Source organism: Astatotilapia calliptera, chromosome 17 (assembly GCF_900246225.1).
Source record: "Astatotilapia calliptera chromosome 17, fAstCal1.2, whole genome shotgun sequence".
NCBI classification, from domain to species: Eukaryota; Metazoa; Chordata; class Actinopteri; order Cichliformes; family Cichlidae; genus Astatotilapia; species Astatotilapia calliptera.
The window spans coordinates 2,889,539-2,908,957 of NC_039318.1; the positions used below are offsets into that span (position 1 = coordinate 2,889,539).

The 19,419-nt window shown below is 44.9% G+C and overlaps 3 protein-coding genes across 6 annotated transcripts; all 3 read left to right on the forward strand.

Moving 5' to 3' along the window:
* The first annotated feature begins 995 nt into the window (after positions 1 to 995).
* LOC113009724 (neuroepithelial cell-transforming gene 1 protein-like) lies at positions 996 to 4,370 on the forward strand. Of its 2 annotated transcripts, none has more exons than XM_026148202.1 (10): positions 996 to 1,131; positions 1,544 to 1,681; positions 1,804 to 1,911; positions 2,009 to 2,173; positions 2,378 to 2,440; positions 2,668 to 2,841; positions 2,941 to 3,198; positions 3,284 to 3,454; positions 3,599 to 3,785; positions 3,872 to 4,370. In XM_026148202.1, the coding sequence occupies exons 2-10, from the start codon at positions 1,589 to 1,591 to the stop codon at positions 4,300 to 4,302; spliced, it is 1,650 nt and encodes a 549-aa protein (XP_026003987.1). In that variant the 5' UTR covers positions 996 to 1,131; positions 1,544 to 1,588; the 3' UTR covers positions 4,303 to 4,370. The 2 variants fall into 2 exon arrangements, with proteins under 2 accessions (XP_026003987.1, XP_026003988.1); XM_026148203.1 differs by lacking the exon at positions 996 to 1,131 and adding an exon at positions 1,141 to 1,210.
* Positions 4,371 to 7,761: 3,391 nt separating this feature from the next.
* LOC113009332 (neuroepithelial cell-transforming gene 1 protein-like) lies at positions 7,762 to 11,134 on the forward strand. Of its 2 annotated transcripts, none has more exons than XM_026147561.1 (10): positions 7,762 to 7,896; positions 8,309 to 8,446; positions 8,569 to 8,676; positions 8,774 to 8,938; positions 9,143 to 9,205; positions 9,432 to 9,605; positions 9,705 to 9,962; positions 10,048 to 10,218; positions 10,363 to 10,549; positions 10,636 to 11,134. In XM_026147561.1, the coding sequence occupies exons 2-10, from the start codon at positions 8,354 to 8,356 to the stop codon at positions 11,064 to 11,066; spliced, it is 1,650 nt and encodes a 549-aa protein (XP_026003346.1). In that variant the 5' UTR covers positions 7,762 to 7,896; positions 8,309 to 8,353; the 3' UTR covers positions 11,067 to 11,134. The 2 variants fall into 2 exon arrangements, with proteins under 2 accessions (XP_026003346.1, XP_026003349.1); XM_026147564.1 differs by lacking the exon at positions 7,762 to 7,896 and adding an exon at positions 7,908 to 7,975.
* A 3,397-nt stretch (positions 11,135 to 14,531) lies between these two features.
* On the forward strand, positions 14,532 to 17,920 carry LOC113009331 (neuroepithelial cell-transforming gene 1 protein-like). 2 transcript variants are annotated; one of them, XM_026147559.1, is made up of 10 exons: positions 14,532 to 14,667; positions 15,080 to 15,217; positions 15,340 to 15,447; positions 15,545 to 15,709; positions 15,914 to 15,976; positions 16,203 to 16,376; positions 16,476 to 16,733; positions 16,819 to 16,989; positions 17,134 to 17,320; positions 17,407 to 17,920. In XM_026147559.1, exons 2-10 carry the CDS (start codon positions 15,125 to 15,127, stop codon positions 17,850 to 17,852), a joined length of 1,665 nt encoding a protein of 554 aa, XP_026003344.1. In that variant the 5' UTR covers positions 14,532 to 14,667; positions 15,080 to 15,124; the 3' UTR covers positions 17,853 to 17,920. The 2 variants fall into 2 exon arrangements, with proteins under 2 accessions (XP_026003344.1, XP_026003345.1); XM_026147560.1 differs by lacking the exon at positions 14,532 to 14,667 and adding an exon at positions 14,678 to 14,746.
* The last annotated feature ends 1,499 nt before the right edge of the window (positions 17,921 to 19,419 follow it).

Genomic DNA, 19,419 nt, shown 5'->3' on the forward strand with positions numbered 1-19,419 from the left:
GGACAGACTGGGGGAATGTTAAAACCAATGGAAAGAGGACAAGACCAAATGTTTCCAGTAGTCTGGATAAGTGGCTGACTAACAAGGAAAATGCATTATTACAACCAGTTCCAAGACAACTTGTACAAGCCACCAATACCAATACCAGCATGTTTGTACGTGTTCTAACCCTCCTGGAAGACATTAAGGAGACTCAGAGGATCCACAGTCGAATGCTACAGTCTCTCCTCAGTGCAATGAAGTAGTGGAAGGTGAGCTCCACAAAAGTTGCTGTTTTTGAAAATAAAATAGATAAAATAAAAGAAGTGATGTCATTTTCGCGGAAATGTAGTTTTTGTTTTTTTTTTACCATCAGGGCCTCATGAGCTTATACTGGTGTTTTTAAAAGTTATCTTTGACTTTATGACTTTCGGTGTCGTTTCTGGGATGCTTAGGACTCATACTGCACTGCTGGAAATAGTTTATTTTGATGCATATGCTGCTTTTTTGCAAACTTTCAGTATAGTATTTATTTTCGTTTTTCCTGCAGTATATAAAAATTGGTGTATTTCAAAAATAAAACTATGAAGACACTCAAAATAAATTTCCTGTGGTGGGAAACTATTTTGTGCAACTTTTTTGTATTTACAGTTTTGAGGGATAAGCCTCTTAAATTTCTCTAACTAGAAATATAAGTTAAAAAAGCAAAAACGATTTTCAAATTTTTGGGAGTTTATTGCACTTTTTTGCAATTTATGTAATTATTATTCACTTAATGCAGACATATTATTAAAATCTGGGCTATAATGGTTGTTTTGATGTATAGCAACTTGAAATGCTCCCAAAAATGGCTCCACAGCATGTAAAAATAGAATATAAGCTCTGGCAGACTTGGTTCTATGGTAAGTCTTAAAGGGTTAATGTTTCCATTAGCACTGAGAACTGTGTTGGTTGTCATGGTTTCTGTCAGTTAGGAGCAATGGTTGATATTTAAAATAACATGGATACCAATGTTTTATCTTTTTACTGTCATTCTCTCTCTGTGCAGTAGAATCATAAATCTTTATCATAGTAAGTTACTGTTTTAGTCTTTCAGCCCTTCACCAAACTGTCTTCACATGATAAGAGCCTCTGTCCTGTAGACGACTGAAGGTAAGGAGCTCAAGACTGATGGGACAAGATGAAAAAATCAACCTGTTTCCTGCCTCTGGCCCTTATCCTGATGAATTTGGTAAAAAGAAACAATGCCTCAGAGTATCCATCAGTTATTCAGCTAATGTATGTGCAGAACAGTGTAATTAATGAGCCCTGCTGCACAGATCGTGTCTCTCTTGGACATATTTTCTACTATTCAGTTAACTTTGGATTTAAAAGTAAAATCAGAAATCTGAACTAAATGTAGAAGAATGTAACAAATGGTTTGTCAGTGTGAGGCAGAGTGATGAGGGAGCCCCATGCCAGAAAAAGCCAAACAGGGGGAAGGTGTATCTGTTCCGTCTTTTTACGTGCTTATAACTCTTGATTTTCTGCCACCTTTTTTCTCTCTGGTGTGGATTACTTGAAGCCAACTCGTGAGGATTAAAAGGATACTGTGTTTCTACTGAAAGATATGGTGGCTTACGATGAAGTGGGTAGCTTGGTGCCTATCAAACGGACTCTGCAAGTGACAGACTGCCAGAACCAGGCCAACAAGGAGTTAGAGGTGAGATGGCTGAAACTTTACTCTGTAAATGTTTGACCAGAGCTGCTGGAAATGAAGTCATAGTGTTATGATAGAATAACTGCACGACTAACCTCCCCTTCTGTTTTTGCCTCCTTCTGCAGGAACCCAGCAACAAGCACGTCCGTTCTCTCGGCAGGGTGACGTCGCTAGCCAACCTCATTTCTCCGGTAAAGAATGGGGTCTTCCGGCGCTTCGCCCAAACCATCAAGGTAAGCGCTCACGGCATCCAATGGAAACACAGCGCATTGGGGGGACAGGGACATCCCTTTCAACATGTCTGACATGTGGTGTTCTTTCTTTCTGAAGGCCTCTTTCTGGGGCGATGGCAAGTTGCCAGGCATGCCCCAGAAGCCTTGCAGCAAGGCAGCGGCCCCCACACCACCTAAAAGGAGGAACAGCACCTTATGGTCCGAGACATTAGACATCCACCAGAAAGGAACTTTCTCCACCAAAGAGATCAAGCGGCAAGAGGTGAGTCCAGGAGTCCAGGCAGGGATGAATTCTACATGCTTGCTAGACTAGTTCACATGTCTTTGTGTCAAATGGTTTAAATTGGACTAGAAGCCATTCAGCCATCTTGGCTAAGCTCACTATGGTTTAGGCTACGATGTAATGACAACCTGATTTACATGTTTACTAAAAAAACATCTGTCTGTGCCTTCTCCCATTCCTCAGGCCATATTTGAGCTGTTTCGTGGAGAACAGCATCTGATTGAGGACCTGCAGCTTGCATGCAAGGTTTGTCATTTTAAAAGCTCTGAGGCAGCGGGAGTACATATAAAGCAAACAGATTAAATCAGTCTGGCAGGCTTTGAATGCAGCGCAGCCAGGAGCTATAAAAAGACAGGGATTGTTCCTCTGTCTTTTTTTTTTTTTGTACCCCTAAAACTGTTGACCAAGATATTTTTAGTAGCCGCTCCCAAAGCTCTGCCCAGATATTACTGATCACTTTGCTCCATCCACAGGCGTACCACGACCCGATGCTGAAGCTGTCCATCATGTCAGAGGAGGAGCTTACTCACATTTTCGGCAACTTGGATGCCTACATCCCACTGCACGAGGACCTTCTGGCGCAGCTCTCCAAAGCCACGGGGCCAGACAGGACCGTGGGCCAGATTGGGCAAATTGTTATTAGCTGGGTAAGTGTCTTTGACTTTTTGAGCCATCAAAAGCTTTTACGCTAGTAAAACCGTATTTTGAATTAGCAGTTAGATAAAGAGTCCCTCCTTCCTTTGCAGCTGCCCAGGCTCAATGCCTACAAAGACTACTGCAGTAACCAGCTGGCAGCCAAGGCGCTGCTGGACCAGAAGAAGCAAGACCCACGTGTGCAGGACTTCCTGCAGCGGTGCCTCGAGTCACCTTTTAGTCGGAAACTGGACCTGTGGAGCTTCCTGGACATTCCCAGATCCCGCCTGGTCAAGTACCCCCTACTGCTCAAGGAAATCCTGAGACACACTCCAGCAGAACACCCCGATGCTGCCAGCCTGCAGGAAGCTGTAAGTCCAGGAGACAAACTGGTTCAACACACTGATCCATCATAGTGCCTCTCCCATGTAATAATTAGGCTGCTTGTGTGTTCAGATCACTGTCATCCAGGGAGTTTTGTCTGACATCAACAAGAAGAAAGGGGAGTCCGAGTGCCAGTACTACATCGACAAGCTGGAGTATCTGGACGACAGGCAGAGGGACGCTCGCATCGAACGGTGCAAGAGTCTTCTGTGTCACGGGGAGCTGCGCAACAAGAGCGGCACGGTGAGCACAGCGCACACTTCCAAGTCGTCCTTCGGTGCTTCTCTTTGCATGTTAACACGAGGCTGCCGTCCCACATGAGGCGGGCTATGTGCTCAGATGATGCTCTGGTTTGAAAGTTTCTGTTTTTCCTGGAAATTCTTTCAGAAGCTGCACGTGTTCCTGTTCACCGACCTGCTGATCCTGACCCGCCCCGTCACCAGGAACGAGCGCCAGTGCTTCCAGGTGTACCGGCAGCCAATCGCAGTGCAGGATCTGGTGCTGGAGGACCTGCAAGATGGCGATGTCAGAATGGGCGGCTTTTTCAGAGGAGCCTTCAGCAATGCAGACAAAAGTAAGGCTCGTCCCAGAAAGTGTCCGCTAGTAGCCTGAGCAGCACTTTGCCCCCGTTCCTAATGACGCTCTCTGCTTTCTCTGCAGCCAAGAACATTTTCCGGGTACGTTCCCAAGACCCGAGCCAGGCACAGTCACACACTCTGCAGGTCAACGACGTCTTCCACAAGCAGCAGTGGCTCAACTGCCTCCGTAGTGCCATTGCCGTCCACCAGCCTCTGAGCGAGCCCTCCAGCCCCAGCCCGCCTACAGGCAGCGTCCGTTCCAAGCGCCGCCCTTCCTCCGTTTCTGCCATCATCCACATGGAGGAAGCAGACGAGAACTACCCGCAGCCAGGCTCTCAGTCGGCCCCCGCCTCACTGTGCAACAGCCCCACCACTGCGTCCCCTTCGCCTCGCTCCCCGCCATCGTCCACGACGTCCGTGTCATCGACGTCATCCTCACCCACGACACATAAAACCAAAAAGGACAAGAAGGCTCTGTGTTCTTTAGGGAAGAGAAAAGAGACGATGGTGTGAGGTGGAGCGTTGGTAGAGAACGTGGATGGACCTCTTTGTTTTTCCTGTACATAAAACAGCACAGCACATTTATGAGTGTCTGCGTGTTATTACAGCAGTGTTCTGTTACTGTCCTCCTTGGCAGCTATTTACCTTACTCCTCCATCCAAGTGCATCCCATAGAGACACAGTATTCTGGAGGGGGGTGCACGTGGTTCAGCTCTAAAAGGGAAGCATGACAAGAAGTAAACCCACGGTTCACACTCGGTGTGGCCAGTTTGCTGAGTTCTTGAAGAAAGAGTTGGTGCATCAGATCCTGTTTACTATAAAGTTCATATTTAAACATTCTTTTAGACCTTTCTTTGGGGGATAATACACTTTATATTTTCAGATCTATCCTAGTATTGTTTTAGGTATTGTAAAGCAGCAGAGTTTTAGCTGTTAGGGCAGGTTTTTGAACATTTGCCGATGTCAAGGTGAAAGACAAAAAGCCAACCCCTAAAAAGGTGAGGTGTACCACACAAACAGATTTCTGTCATAGTTGGGTTTTTAGACTGAGCAGAAGATGTCTTATTTTTATACATTCCTTAAATAACAGATGCTAGAAGCCAGACATTATTTTATTTTATTTACTACAGAGGCATTAATTTCATTCCAGAACAGATGATATGTCAGCAAAAAACCGTGATGAACTCATATCGCAGACGAGATGATGAGTTTTGTTTAAGACAAAATTTTGAACTGAGCCACGTTGGTTTCTTAAAAAGCTGATTCCTGAGAATGAGGCGGATCACTTTTCAGTGTAGGATCTTGCATGGAGCTTTAGTTGTGGACGCCGCTTGCACCTGAAGAGGCGGCATGATGTATGCAACTGTCCCGAGGGATGGGACTGAGCGACGATGAAAGTTGTTGAAGGCAGAAGAGAACGAAGACGAGAACGTTTAGGAAGTGAAACGCTCAGTGTGACATGTGTAACTCCCATCAACAGTATTTCCTGCTTCCCATTTGAAACCTTCCTGGGTAAACTGAAAAAGATTGTGCGGAGGCCTCATAAACCTGTGGAACAAATTGTCAAGCGCGTCTATGAGACGCAAAGTATTCAGAAGAAAAGAGAGGATGTCTGTTCCCTCTCCTCTTAAACGGCTTCATAAGTCTGGACCAATAACAAGTGATCTTGGAACTTTTAAGCAGTACAGAAAATACACTGATGGACAGACATGTGTTTCTTGCTCCATGGGAGATAACTGTTTCAATGTAGGGGGAACAATTCTTATTGTGGCAAACATTTTACAGGATTGCCAAGTTGTCAAAGCACTGTGTCAGGTCTTTGAAAACTGTAATGCCTTTTTCAGCTATCCATTGGACTCAACATGCCTTGGAATTTACTTTGTTTCAAATCTGTCTAAACAAATGAATCTTGTATTACTTGATGAATTAAAACAGAAAATGGTGCTTTTGCCACTGAAGTCTGGATATGTGGCATTGCCACTGCTGTACTAGTTGGCTTCTTTTTGCTTTCTCACCAGCATGCTACCATTTGCAGTTGTTGATTTTCTGGATGGTGGAGGTGCATCCATAATTCCTTGCAAGTGGTTTACAGGACCAGCGGAAGATTCTTGTTTCTGGCCACCAGGGAGAGTCAATATCAATAAGGATGGAGTTACTCCAGATGCAAACTGGTCACAGTTCAGAGTTCGCATCTTGGGGAAAGCTGGTAAGAAGCATTTTTGTTTATTGCTACCAAATATTCTGTCATTAAAGACAGAACAAAAAATTTCCCTGTAATTTCACTAACAACATTTTGTTGATGTATGTCAAAAATTTACAGAAAACTATGAAAATCCCAGGGTGAAACTGCAGAGGTCTGAAGCAACCTCTGATCTGCAGACTGAGTCAGATTCTGGAAGCAGATTGGGAAAAGGGAAGCGGAAAAGGAGGTAATTATGTGTCTTAAAAACGCCTTAAAAGCAACAATTTATTGTGGTGATTATAAGAAAAACAAAAACAAGCTGACAGTATCTTTAGCAGACCATTGCTGCTCACCAGATTTAGATATGATCTTAAAATAGCACTTTGTAACTTTTTGACTTTTAAAAATCAGTTTTAGACTCCTTTTGATGCCGGACTGTACATTAATGTTTTTAGTTTGTAGGACTAACCAGTAACTAATTTGTTTGTGGGGTTTTTTAATATTTTTTTTTCATTTTAAGGCCAGTGATCCAGGGCAGCACGGTGGCACGGTGGTTAGCACTGTTGCCGCACAGCAAGAAGGTCCTGAGTTCAATTCCACCATCAGGCCGGGGTCTTTCTGTGTGGAGTTTGCATGTTCTCCCCGTGTCTGCGTGGGTTCCCTCCGGGTACTCCGGCTTCCTCCCACTGTCCAAAGACATGCAGCTTGTGGGGATAGGTTAATTGGATAATCCAAATTGCCACTAGGTGTGAATGTGAGTATGAATGGTTGTCTGTCCTTGTGTGTTAGCCCTGCGACAGACTGGCGACCTGTCCAGGGTGTACCCCGCCTCTCGCCCTATGACAGCTGGGATTGGCTCCAGCACCACCACCCTCAACTCCTTCACCTGTGGTTTCACAACCAGTTCCAAGACAACTTGTACAAGCCACCAATACCAGCATGTTTGTACGTGTTCTAACCCTCCTGGAAGACATTAAGGAGACTCAGAGGATCCACAGTCGAATGCTACAGTCTCTCCTCAGTGCAATGAAGTAGTGGAAGGTGAGCTCCACAAAAGTTGCTGTTTTTGAAAATAAAATAGATAAAATAAAAGAAGTGATGTCATTTTCGCGGAAATGTAGTTTGTTTGTTTTTTTTTTTTACCATCAGGGCCCCATGAGCTTATACTGGTGTTTTTAAAAGTTATCTTTGACTTTATGACTTTCGGTGTCGTTTCTGGGATGCTTAGGACTCATACTGCACTGCTGGAAATAGTTTATTTTGATGCATATGCTGCTTTTTTGCAAACTTTCAGTATAGTATTTATTTTCGTTTTTCCTGCAGTATATAAAAATTGGTGTATTTCAAAAATAAAACTATGAAGACACTCAAAATAAATTTCCTGTGGTGGGAAACTATTTTGTGCAACTTTTTTGTATTTACAGTTTTGAGGGATAAGCCTCTTAAATTTCTCTAACTAGAAATATATGTTAAAAAAGCAAAAACGATTTTCAAATTTTTGGGAGTTTATTGCACTTTTTTGCAATTTATGTAATTATTATGCACTTAATGCAGACATATTATTAAAATCTGGGCTATAATGGTTGTTTTGATGTATAGCAACTTGAAATGCTCCCAAAAATGGCTCCACAGCATGTAAAAATAGAATATAAGCTCTGGCAGACTTGGTTCTATGGTAAGTCTTAAAGGGTTAATGTTTCCATTAGCACTGAGAACTGTGTTGGTTGTCATGGTTTCTGTCAGTTAGGAGCAATGGTTGATATTTAAAATAACATGGATACCAATGTTTTATCTTTTTACTGTCATTCTCTCTCTGTGCAGTAGAATCATAAATCTTTATCATAGTAAGTTACTGTTTTAGTCTTTCAGCCCTTCACCAAACTGTCTTCACATGATAAGAGCCTCTGTCCTGTAGACGACTGAAGGTAAGGAGCTCAAGACTGATGGGACAAGATGAAAAAATCAACCTGTTTCCTGCCTCTGGCCCTTATCCTGATGAATTTGGTAAAAAGAAACAATGCCTCAGAGTATCCATCAGTTATTCAGCTAATGTATGTGCAGAACAGTGTAATTAATGAGCCCTGCTGCACAGATCGTGTCTCTCTTGGACATATTTTCTACTATTCAGTTAACTTTGGATTTAAAAGTAAAATCAGAAATCTGAACTAAATGTAGAAGAATGTAACAAATGGTTTGTCAGTGTGAGGCAGAGTGATGAGGGAGCCCCATGCCAGAAAAAGCCAAACAGGGGGAAGGTGTATCTGTTCCGTCTTTTTACGTGCTTATAACTCTTGATTTTCTGCCACCTTTTTTCTCTCTGGTGTGGATTACTTGAAGCCAACTCGTGAGGATTAAAAGGATACTGTGTTTCTACTGAAAGATATGGTGGCTTACGATGAAGTGGGTAGCTTGGTGCCTATCAAACGGACTCTGCAAGTGACAGACTGCCAGAACCAGGCCAACAAGGAGTTAGAGGTGAGATGGCTGAAACTTTACTCTGTAAATGTTTGACCAGAGCTGCTGGAAATGAAGTCATAGTGTTATGATAGAATAACTGCACGACTAACCTCCCCTTCTGTTTTTGCCTCCTTCTGCAGGAACCCAGCAACAAGCACGTCCGTTCTCTCGGCAGGGTGACGTCGCTAGCCAACCTCATTTCTCCGGTAAAGAATGGGGTCTTCCGGCGCTTCGCCCAAACCATCAAGGTAAGCGCTCACGGCATCCAATGGAAACACAGCGCATTGGGGGGACAGGGACATCCCTTTCAACATGTCTGACATGTGGTGTTCTTTCTTTCTGAAGGCCTCTTTCTGGGGCGATGGCAAGTTGCCAGGCATGCCCCAGAAGCCTTGCAGCAAGGCAGCGGCCCCCACACCACCTAAAAGGAGGAACAGCACCTTATGGTCCGAGACATTAGACATCCACCAGAAAGGAACTTTCTCCACCAAAGAGATCAAGCGGCAAGAGGTGAGTCCAGGAGTCCAGGCAGGGATGAATTCTACATGCTTGCTAGACTAGTTCACATGTCTTTGTGTCAAATGGTTTAAATTGGACTAGAAGCCATTCAGCCATCTTGGCTAAGCTCACTATGGTTTAGGCTACGATGTAATGACAACCTGATTTACATGTTTACTAAAAAAACATCTGTCTGTGCCTTCTCCCATTCCTCAGGCCATATTTGAGCTGTTTCGTGGAGAACAGCATCTGATTGAGGACCTGCAGCTTGCATGCAAGGTTTGTCATTTTAAAAGCTCTGAGGCAGCGGGAGTACATATAAAGCAAACAGATTAAATCAGTCTGGCAGGCTTTGAATGCAGCGCAGCCAGGAGCTATAAAAAGACAGGGATTGTTCCTCTGTCTTTTTTTTTTTTGTACCCCTAAAACTGTTGACCAAGATATTTTTAGTAGCCGCTCCCAAGGCTCTGCCCAGATATTACTGATCACTTTGCTCCATCCACAGGCGTACCACGACCCGATGCTGAAGCTGTCCATCATGTCAGAGGAGGAGCTTACTCACATTTTCGGCAACTTGGATGCCTACATCCCACTGCACGAGGACCTTCTGGCGCAGCTCTCCAAAGCCACGGGGCCAGACAGGACCGTGGGCCAGATTGGGCAAATTGTTATTAGCTGGGTAAGTGTCTTTGACTTTTTGAGCCATCAAAAGCTTTTACGCTAGTAAAACCGTATTTTGAATTAGCAGTTAGATAAAGAGTCCCTCCTTCCTTTGCAGCTGCCCAGGCTCAATGCCTACAAAGACTACTGCAGTAACCAGCTGGCAGCCAAGGCGCTGCTGGACCAGAAGAAGCAAGACCCACGTGTGCAGGACTTCCTGCAGCGGTGCCTCGAGTCACCTTTTAGTCGGAAACTGGACCTGTGGAGCTTCCTGGACATTCCCAGATCCCGCCTGGTCAAGTACCCCCTACTGCTCAAGGAAATCCTGAGACACACTCCAGCAGAACACCCCGATGCTGCCAGCCTGCAGGAAGCTGTAAGTCCAGGAGACAAACTGGTTCAACACACTGATCCATCATAGTGCCTCTCCCATGTAATAATTAGGCTGCTTGTGTGTTCAGATCACTGTCATCCAGGGAGTTTTGTCTGACATCAACAAGAAGAAAGGGGAGTCCGAGTGCCAGTACTACATCGACAAGCTGGAGTATCTGGACGACAGGCAGAGGGACGCTCGCATCGAACGGTGCAAGAGTCTTCTGTGTCACGGGGAGCTGCGCAACAAGAGCGGCACGGTGAGCACAGCGCACACTTCCAAGTCGTCCTTCGGTGCTTCTCTTTGCATGTTAACACGAGGCTGCCGTCCCACATGAGGCGGGCTATGTGCTCAGATGATGCTCTGGTTTGAAAGTTTCTGTTTTTCCTGGAAATTCTTTCAGAAGCTGCACGTGTTCCTGTTCACCGACCTGCTGATCCTGACCCGCCCCGTCACCAGGAACGAGCGCCAGTGCTTCCAGGTGTACCGGCAGCCAATCGCAGTGCAGGATCTGGTGCTGGAGGACCTGCAAGATGGCGATGTCAGAATGGGCGGCTTTTTCAGAGGAGCCTTCAGCAATGCAGACAAAGGTAAGGCTCGTCCCAGAAAGTGTCCGCTAGTAGCCTGAGCAGCACTTTGCCCCCGTTCCTAATGACGCTCTCTGCTTTCTCTGCAGCCAAGAACATTTTCCGGGTACGTTCCCAAGACCCGAGCCAGGCACAGTCACACACTCTGCAGGTCAACGACGTCTTCCACAAGCAGCAGTGGCTCAACTGCCTCCGTAGTGCCATTGCCGTCCACCGGCCTCTGAGCGAGCCCTCCAGCCCCAGCCCGCCTACAGGCAGCGTCCGTTCCAAGCGCCGCCCTTCCTCCGTTTCTGCCATCATCCACATGGAGGAAGCAGACGAGAACTACCCGCAGCCAGGCTCTCAGTCGGCCCCCGCCTCACTGTGCAACAGCCCCACCACTGCGTCCCCTTCGCCTCGCTCCCCGCCGTCGTCCACGACGTCCGTGTCATCGACGTCATCCTCACCCACGACACATAAAACCAAAAAGGACAAGAAGGCTCTGTGTTCTTTAGGGAAGAGAAAAGAGACGATGGTGTGAGGTGGAGCGTTGGTAGAGAACGTGGATGGACCTCTTTGTTTTTCCTGTACATAAAACAGCACAGCACATTTATGAGTGTCTGCGTGTTATTACAGCAGTGTTCTGTTACTGTCCTCCTTGGCAGCTATTTACCTTACTCCTCCATCCAAGTGCATCCCATAGAGACACAGTATTCTGGAGGGGGGTGCACGTGGTTCAGCTCTAAAAGGGAAGCATGCCAAGAAGTAAACCCACGGTTCACACTCGGTGTGGCCAGTTTGCTGAGTTCTTGAAGAAAGAGTTGGTGCATCAGATCCTGTTTACTATAAAGTTCATATTTAAACATTCTTTTAGACCTTTCTTTGGGGGATAATACACTTTATATTTTCAGATCTATCCTAGTATTGTTTTAGGTATTGTAAAGCAGCAGAGTTTTAGCTGTTAGGGCAGGTTTTTGAACATTTGCCAATGTCAAGGTGAAAGACAAAAAGCCGACCCCTAAAAAGGTGAGGTGTACCACACAAACAGATTTCTGTCATAGTTGGGTTTTTAGACTGAGCAGAAGATGTCTTATTTTTATACATTCCTTAAATAACAGATGCTAGAAGCCAGATATTATTTTATTTTATTTACTACAGAGGCATTAATTTCATTCCAGAACAGATGATATGTCAGCAAAAAACCGTGATGAACTCATATCGCAGACGAGATGATGAGTTTTGTTTAAGACAAAATTTTGAACTGAGCCACGTTGGTTTCTTAAAAAGCTGATTCCTGAGAATGAGGCGGATCACTTTTCAGTGTAGGATCTTGCATGGAGCTTTAGTTGTGGACGCCGCTTGCACCTGAAGAGGCGGCATGATGTATGCAACTGTCCCGAGGGATGGGACTGAGCGACGATGAAAGTTGTTGAAGGCAGAAGAGAACGAAGACGAGAACGTTTAGGAAGTGAAACGCTCAGTGTGACATGTGTAACTCCCATCAACAGTATTTCCTGCTTCCCATTTGAAACCTTCCTGGGTAAACTGAAAAAGATTGTGCGGAGGCCTCATAAACCTGTGGAACAAATTGTCAAGCGCGTCTATGAGACGCAAAGTATTCAGAAGAAAAGAAAAGAGAGGATGTCTGTTCCCTCTCCTCTTAAACAGCCTCATAACTCTGGACCAATAACAAGTGATCTTGGAACTTTTAAGCAGTACAGAAAATACACTGATGGACAGACATGTGTTTCTTGCTCCATGGGAGATAACTGTTTCAATGTAGGGGGAACAATTCTTATTGTGGCAAACATTTTACAGGATTGCCAAGTTGTCAAAGCACTGTGTCAGGTCTTTGAAAACTGTAATGCCTTTTTCAGCTATCCATTGGACTCAACATGCCTTGGAATTTACTTTGTTTCAAATCTGTCTAAACAAATGAATCTTGTATTACTTGATGAATTAAAACAGAAAATGGTGCTTTTGCCACTGAAGTCTGGATATGTGGCATTGCCACTGCTGTACTAGTTGGCTTCTTTTTGCTTTCTCACCAGCATGCTACCATTTGCAGTTGTTGATTTTCTGGATGGTGGAGGTGCATCCATAATTCCTTGCAAGTGGTTTACAGGACCAGCGGAAGATTCTTGTTTCTGGCCACCAGGGAGAGTCAATATCAATAAGGATGGAGTTACTCCAGATGCAAACTGGTCACAGTACAGAGTTCGCATCTTGGGGAAAGCTGGTAAGAAGCATTTTTGTTTATTGCTACCAAATATTCTGTCATTAAAGACAGAACAAAAAATTTCCCTGTAATTTCACTAACAACATTTTGTTGATGTATGTCAAAAATTTACAGAAAACTATGAAAATCCCAGGGTGAAACTGCGGAGGTCTGAAGCAACCTCTGATCTGCAGACTGAGTCAGATTCTGGAAGCAGATTGGGAAAAGGGAAGCGGAAAAGGAGGTAATTATGTGTCTTAAAAACGCCTTAAAAGCAACAATTTATTGTGGTGATTATAAGAAAAACAAAAACAAGCTGACAGTATCTTTAGCAGACCATTGCTGCTCACCAGATTTAGATATGATCTTAAAATAGCACTTTGTAACTTTTTGACTTTTAAAAATCAGTTTTAGACTCCTTTTGATGCCGGACTGTACATTAATGTTTTTAGTTTGTAGGACTAACCAGTAACTAAATTGTTTGTGGGGTTTTTTAATATTTTTTTTTCATTTTAAGGCCAGTGATCCAGGGCAGCACGGTGGCACGGTGGTTAGCACTGTTGCCGCACAGCAAGAAGGTCCTGAGTTCAATTCCACCATCAGGCCGGGGTCTTTCTGTGTGGAGTTTGCATGTTCTCCCCGTGTCTGCGTGGGTTCCCTCCGGGTACTCCGGCTTCCTCCCACTGTCCAAAGACATGCAGCTTGTGGGGATAGGTTAATTGGATAATCCAAATTGCCACTAGGTGTGAATGTGAGTATGAATGGTTGTCTGTCCTTGTGTGTTAGCCCTGCGACAGACTGGCGACCTGTCCAGGGTGTACCCCGCCTCTCGCCCTATGACAGCTGGGATTGGCTCCAGCACCACCACCCTCAACTCCTTCACCTGTGGTTTCACAACCAGTTCCAAGACAACTTGTACAAGCCACCAATACCAGCATGTTTGTACGTGTTCTAACCCTCCTGGAAGACATTAAGGAGACTCAGAGGATCCACAGTCGAATGCTACAGTCTCTCCTCAGTGCAATGAAGTAGTGGAAGGTGAGCTCCACAAAAGTTGCTGTTTTTGAAAATAAAATAGATAAAATAAAAGAAGTGATGTCATTTTCGCGGAAATGTAGTTTTTTTTTTTTTTTTTTTTTTACCATCAGGGCCTCATGAGCTTATACTGGTGTTTTTAAAAGTTATCTTTGACTTTATGACTTTCGGTGTCGTTTCTGGGATGCTTAGGACTCATACTGCACTGCTGGAAATAGTTTATTTTGATGCATATGCTGCTTTTTTGCAAACTTTCAGTATAGTATTTATTTTCGTTTTTCCTGCAGTATATAAAAATTGGTGTATTTCAAAAATAAAACTATGAAGACACTCAAAATAAATTTCCTGTGGTGGGAAACTATTTTGTGCAACTTTTTTGTATTTACAGTTTTGAGGGATAAGCCTCTTAAATTTCTCTAACTAGAAATATATGTTAAAAAAGCAAAAACGATTTTCAAATTTTTGGGAGTTTATTGCACTTTTTTGCAATTTATGTAATTATTATTCACTTAATGCAGACATATTATTAAAATCTGGGCTATAATGGTTGTTTTGATGTATAGCAACTTGAAATGCTCCCAAAAATGGCTCCACAGCATGTAAAAATAGAATATAAGCTCTGGCAGACTTGGTTCTATGGTAAGTCTTAAAGGGTTAATGTTTCCATTAGCACTGAGAACTGTGTTGGTTGTCATGGTTTCTGTCAGTTAGGAGCAATGGTTGATATTTAAAATAACATGGATACCAATGTTTTATCTTTTTACTGTCATTCTCTCTCTGTGCAGTAGAATCATAAATCTTTATCATAGTAAGTTACTGTTTTAGTCTTTCAGCCCTTCACCAAACTGTCTTCACATGATAAGAGCCTCTGTCCTGTAGACGACTGAAGGTAAGGAGCTCAAGACTGATGGGACAAGATGAAAAAATCAACCTGTTTCCTGCCTCTGGCCCTTATCCTGATGAATTTGGTAAAAAGAAACAATGCCTCAGAGTATCCATCAGTTATTCAGCTAATGTATGTGCAGAACAGTGTAATTAATGAGCCCTGCTGCACAGATCGTGTCTCTCTTGGACATATTTTCTACTATTCAGTTAACTTTGGATTTAAAAGTAAAATCAGAAATCTGAACTAAATGTAGAAGAATGTAACAAATGGTTTGTCAGTGTGAGGCAGAGTGATGAGGGAGCCCCATGCCAGAAAAAGCCAAACAGGGGGAAGGTGTATCTGTTCCGTCTTTTTACGTGCTTATAACTCTTGATTTTCTGCCACCTTTTTTCTCTCTGGTGTGGATTACTTGAAGCCAACTCGTGAGGATTAAAAGGATACTGTGTTTCTACTGAAAGATATGGTGGCTTACGATGAAGTGGGTAGCTTGGTGCCTATCAAACGGACTCTGCAAGTGACAGACTGCCAGAACCAGGCCAACAAGGAGTTAGAGGTGAGATGGCTGAAACTTTACTCTGTAAATGTTTGACCAGAGCTGCTGGAAATGAAGTCATAGTGTTATGATAGAATAACTGCACGACTAACCTCCCCTTCTGTTTTTGCCTCCTTCTGCAGGAACCCAGCAACAAGCACGTCCGTTCTCTCGGCAGGGTGACGTCGCTAGCCAACCTCATTTCTCCGGTAAAGAATGGGGTCTTCCGGCGCTTCGCCCAAACCATCAAGGTAAGCGCTCACGGCATCCAATGGAAACACAGCGCATTGGGGGGACAGGGACATCCCTTTCAACATGTCTGACATGTGGTGTTCTTTCTTTCTGAAGGCCTCTTTCTGGGGCGATGGCAAGTTGCCAGGCATGCCCCAGAAGCCTTGCAGCAAGGCAGCGGCCCCCACACCACCTAAAAGGAGGAACAGCACCTTATGGTCCGAGACATTAGACATCCACCAGAAAGGAACTTTCTCCACCAAAGAGATCAAGCGGCAAGAGGTGAGTCCAGGAGTCCAGACAGGGATGAATTCTACATGCTTGCTAGACTAGTTCACATGTCTTTGTGTCAAATGGTTTAAATTGGACTAGAAGCCATTCAGCCATCTTGGCTAAGCTCACTATGGTTTAGGCTACGATATAATGACAACCTGATTTACATGTTTACTAAAAAAACATCTGTCTGTGCCTTCTCCCATTCCTCAGGCCATATTTGAGCTGTTTCGTGGAGAACAGCATCTGATTGAGGACCTGCAGCTTGCATGCAAGGTTTGTCATTTTAAAAGCTCTGAGGCAGCGGGAGTACATATAAAGCAAACAGATTAAATCAGTCTGGCAGGTTTTGAATGCAGCGCAGCCAGGAGCTATAAAAAGACAGGGATTGTTCCTCTGTCTTTTTTTTTTTTGTACCCCTAAAACTGTTGACCAAGATATTTTTAGTAGCCGCTCCCAAAGCTCTGCCCAGATATTACTGATCACTTTGCTCCATCCACAGGCGTACCACGACCCGATGCTGAAGCTGTCCATCATGTCAGAGGAGGAGCTTACTCACATTTTCGGCAACTTGGATGCCTACATCCCACTGCACGAGGACCTTCTGGCGCAGCTCTCCAAAGCCACGGGGCCAGACAGGACCGTGGGCCAGATTGGGCAAATTGTTATTAGCTGGGTAAGTGTCTTTGACTTTTTGAGCCATCAAAAGCTTTTACGCTAGTAAAACCGTATTTTGAATTAGCAGTTAGATAAAGAGTCCCTCCTTCCTTTGCAGCTGCCCAGGCTCAATGCCTACAAAGACTACTGCAGTAACCAGCTGGCAGCCAAGGCGCTGCTGGACCAGAAGAAGCAAGACCCACGTGTGCAGGACTTCCTGCAGCGGTGCCTCGAGTCACCTTTTAGTCGGAAACTGGACCTGTGGAGCTTCCTGGACATTCCCAGATCCCGCCTGGTCAAGTACCCCCTACTGCTCAAGGAAATCCTGAGACACACTCCAGCAGAACACCCCGATGCTGCCAGCCTGCAGGAAGCTGTAAGTCCAGGAGACAAACTGGTTCAACACACTGATCCATCATAGTGCCTCTCCCATGTAATAATTAGGCTGCTTGTGTGTTCAGATCACTGTCATCCAGGGAGTTTTGTCTGACATCAACAAGAAGAAAGGGGAGTCCGAGTGCCAGTACTACATCGACAAGCTGGAGTATCTGGACGACAGGCAGAGGGACGCTCGCATCGAACGGTGCAAGAGTCTTCTGTGTCACGGGGAGCTGCGCAACAAGAGCGGCACGGTGAGCACAGCGCACACTTCCAAGTCGTCCTTCGGTGCTTCTCTTTGCATGTTAACACGAGGCTGCCGTCCCACATGAGGCGGGCTATGTGCTCAGATGATGCTCTGGTTTGAAAGTTTCTGTTTTTCCTGGAAATTCTTTCAGAAGCTGCACGTGTTCCTGTTCACCGACCTGCTGATCCTGACCCGCCCCGTCACCAGGAACGAGCGCCAGTGCTTCCAGGTGTACCGGCAGCCAATCGCAGTGCAGGATCTGGTGCTGGAGGACCTGCAAGATGGCGATGTCAGAATGGGCGGCTTTTTCAGAGGAGCCTTCAGCAATGCAGACAAAGGTAAGGCTCGTCCCAGAAAGTGTCCGCTAGTAGCCTGAGCAGCACTTTGCCCCCGTTCCTAATGACGCTCTCTGCTTTCTCTGCAGCCAAGAACATTTTCCGGGTACGTTCCCAAGACCCGAGCCAGGCACAGTCACACACTCTGCAGGTCAACGACGTCTTCCACAAGCAGCAGTGGCTCAACTGCCTCCGTAGTGCCATTGCCGTCCACCGGCCTCTGAGCGAGCCCTCCAGCCCCAGCCCGCCTACAGGCAGCGTCCGTTCCAAGCGCCGCCCTTCCTCCGTTTCTGCCATCATCCACATGGAGGAAGCAGACGAGAACTACCCGCAGCCAGGCTCTCAGTCGGCCCCCACCTCACTGTGCAACAGCCCCACCACGGCGTCGTCGTCCACGACGTCCCCTTCGCCTCACTCCCCGTCGTCGTCCACGACGTCCGTGTCATCGACGTCATCCTCACCCACGACACATAAAACCAAAAAGGACAAGAAGGCTCTGTGTTCTTTAGGGAAGAGAAAAGAGACGATGGTGTGAGGTGGAGCGTTGGTAGAGAACGTGGATGGACCTCTTTGTTTTTCCTGTACATAAAACAGCACAGCACATTTATGAGTGTCTGCGTGTTATTACAGCAGTGTTCTGTTACTGTCCTCCTTGGCAGCTATTTACCTTACTCCTCCATCCAAGTGCATCCCATAGAGACACAGTATTCTGGAGGGGGGTGCACGTGGTTCAGCTCTAAAAGGGAAGCATGACAAGAAGTAAACCCACGGTTCACACTCGGTGTGGCCAGTTTGCTGAGTTCTTGAAGAAAGAGTTGGTGCATCAGATCCTGTTTACTATAAAGTTCATATTTAAACATTCTTTTAGACCTTTCTTTGGGGGATAATACACTTTATATTTTCAGATCTATCCTAGTATTGTTTTAGGTATTGTAAAGCAGCAGAGTTTTAGCTGTTAGGGCAGGTTTTTGAACATTTGCCGATGTCAAGGTGAAAGACAAAAAGCCGACCCCTAAAAAGGTGAGGTGTACCACACAAACAGATTTCTGTCATAGTTGGGTTTTTAGACTGAGCAGAAGATGTCTTATTTTTATACATTCCTTAAATAACAGATGCTAGAAGCCAGATATTATTTTATTTTATTTACTACAGAGGCATTAATTTCATTCCAGAACAGATGATATGTCAGCAAAAAACCGTGATGAACTCATATCGCAGACGAGATGATGAGTTTTGTTTAAGACAAAATTTTGAACTGAGCCACGTTGGTTTCTTAAAAAGCTGATTCCTGAGAATGAGGCGGATCACTTTTCAGTGTAGGATCTTGCATGGAGCTTTAGTTGTGGACGCCGCTTGCACCTGAAGAGGCGGCATGATGTATGCAACTGTCCCGAGGGATGGGACTGAGCGACGATGAAAGTTGTTGAAGGCAGAAGAGAACGAAGACGAGAACGTTTAGGAAGTGAAACGCTCAGTGTGACATGTGTAACTCCCATCAACAGTATTTCCTGCTTCCCATTTGAAACCTTCCTGGATAAACTGAAAAAGATTGTGCGGAGGCCTCATAAACCTGTGGAACAAATTGTCAAGCGCGTCTATGAGACGCAAAGTATTCAGAAGAAAAGAGAGGATGTCTGTTCCCGCTCCTCTTAAACGGCTTCATAAGTCTGGACCAATAACAAGTGATCTTGGAACTTTTAAGCAGTACAGAAAATACACTGATGGACAGACATGTGTTTCTTGCTCCATGGGAGATAACTGTTTCAATGTAGGGGGAACAATTCTTATTGTGGCAAACATTTTACAGGATTGCCAAGTTGTCAAAGCACTGTGTCAGGTCTTTGAAAACTGTAATGCCTTTTTCAGCTATCCATTGGACTCAACATGCCTTGGAATTTACTTTGTTTCAAATCTGTCTAAACAAATGAATCTTGTATTACTTGATGAATTAAAACAGAAAATGGTGCTTTTGCCACTGAAGTCTGGATATGTGGCATTGCCACTGCTGTACTAGTTGGCTTCTTTTTGCTTTCTCACCAGCATGCTACCATTTGCAGTTGTTGATTTTCTGGATGGTGGAGGTGCATCCATAATTCCTTGCA

Excerpts from the sequence above, each read along its gene's own strand:
- LOC113009331 (XM_026147559.1), top strand. The coding sequence starts at position 15,125 with ATGGTGGCTTACGATGAAGTGGGTAGCTTGGTGCCTATCAAACGGACT. Across the intron at positions 16,990-17,133 it reads TGCGCAACAAGAGCGGCACG|AAGCTGCACGTGTTCCTGTT; the intron begins GTGAGCACAGCG and ends AAATTCTTTCAG. Across the intron at positions 17,321-17,406 it reads CTTCAGCAATGCAGACAAAG|CCAAGAACATTTTCCGGGTA; the intron begins GTAAGGCTCGTC and ends CTTTCTCTGCAG.
- LOC113009724 (XM_026148202.1), top strand. The coding sequence starts at position 1,589 with ATGGTGGCTTACGATGAAGTGGGTAGCTTGGTGCCTATCAAACGGACT. Across the intron at positions 2,441-2,667 it reads ACCTGCAGCTTGCATGCAAG|GCGTACCACGACCCGATGCT; the intron begins GTTTGTCATTTT and ends CTCCATCCACAG. Across the intron at positions 3,786-3,871 it reads CTTCAGCAATGCAGACAAAA|CCAAGAACATTTTCCGGGTA; the intron begins GTAAGGCTCGTC and ends CTTTCTCTGCAG.
- LOC113009332 (XM_026147561.1), top strand. The coding sequence starts at position 8,354 with ATGGTGGCTTACGATGAAGTGGGTAGCTTGGTGCCTATCAAACGGACT. Across the intron at positions 9,963-10,047 it reads CTGCCAGCCTGCAGGAAGCT|ATCACTGTCATCCAGGGAGT; the intron begins GTAAGTCCAGGA and ends TTGTGTGTTCAG. Across the intron at positions 10,550-10,635 it reads CTTCAGCAATGCAGACAAAG|CCAAGAACATTTTCCGGGTA; the intron begins GTAAGGCTCGTC and ends CTTTCTCTGCAG.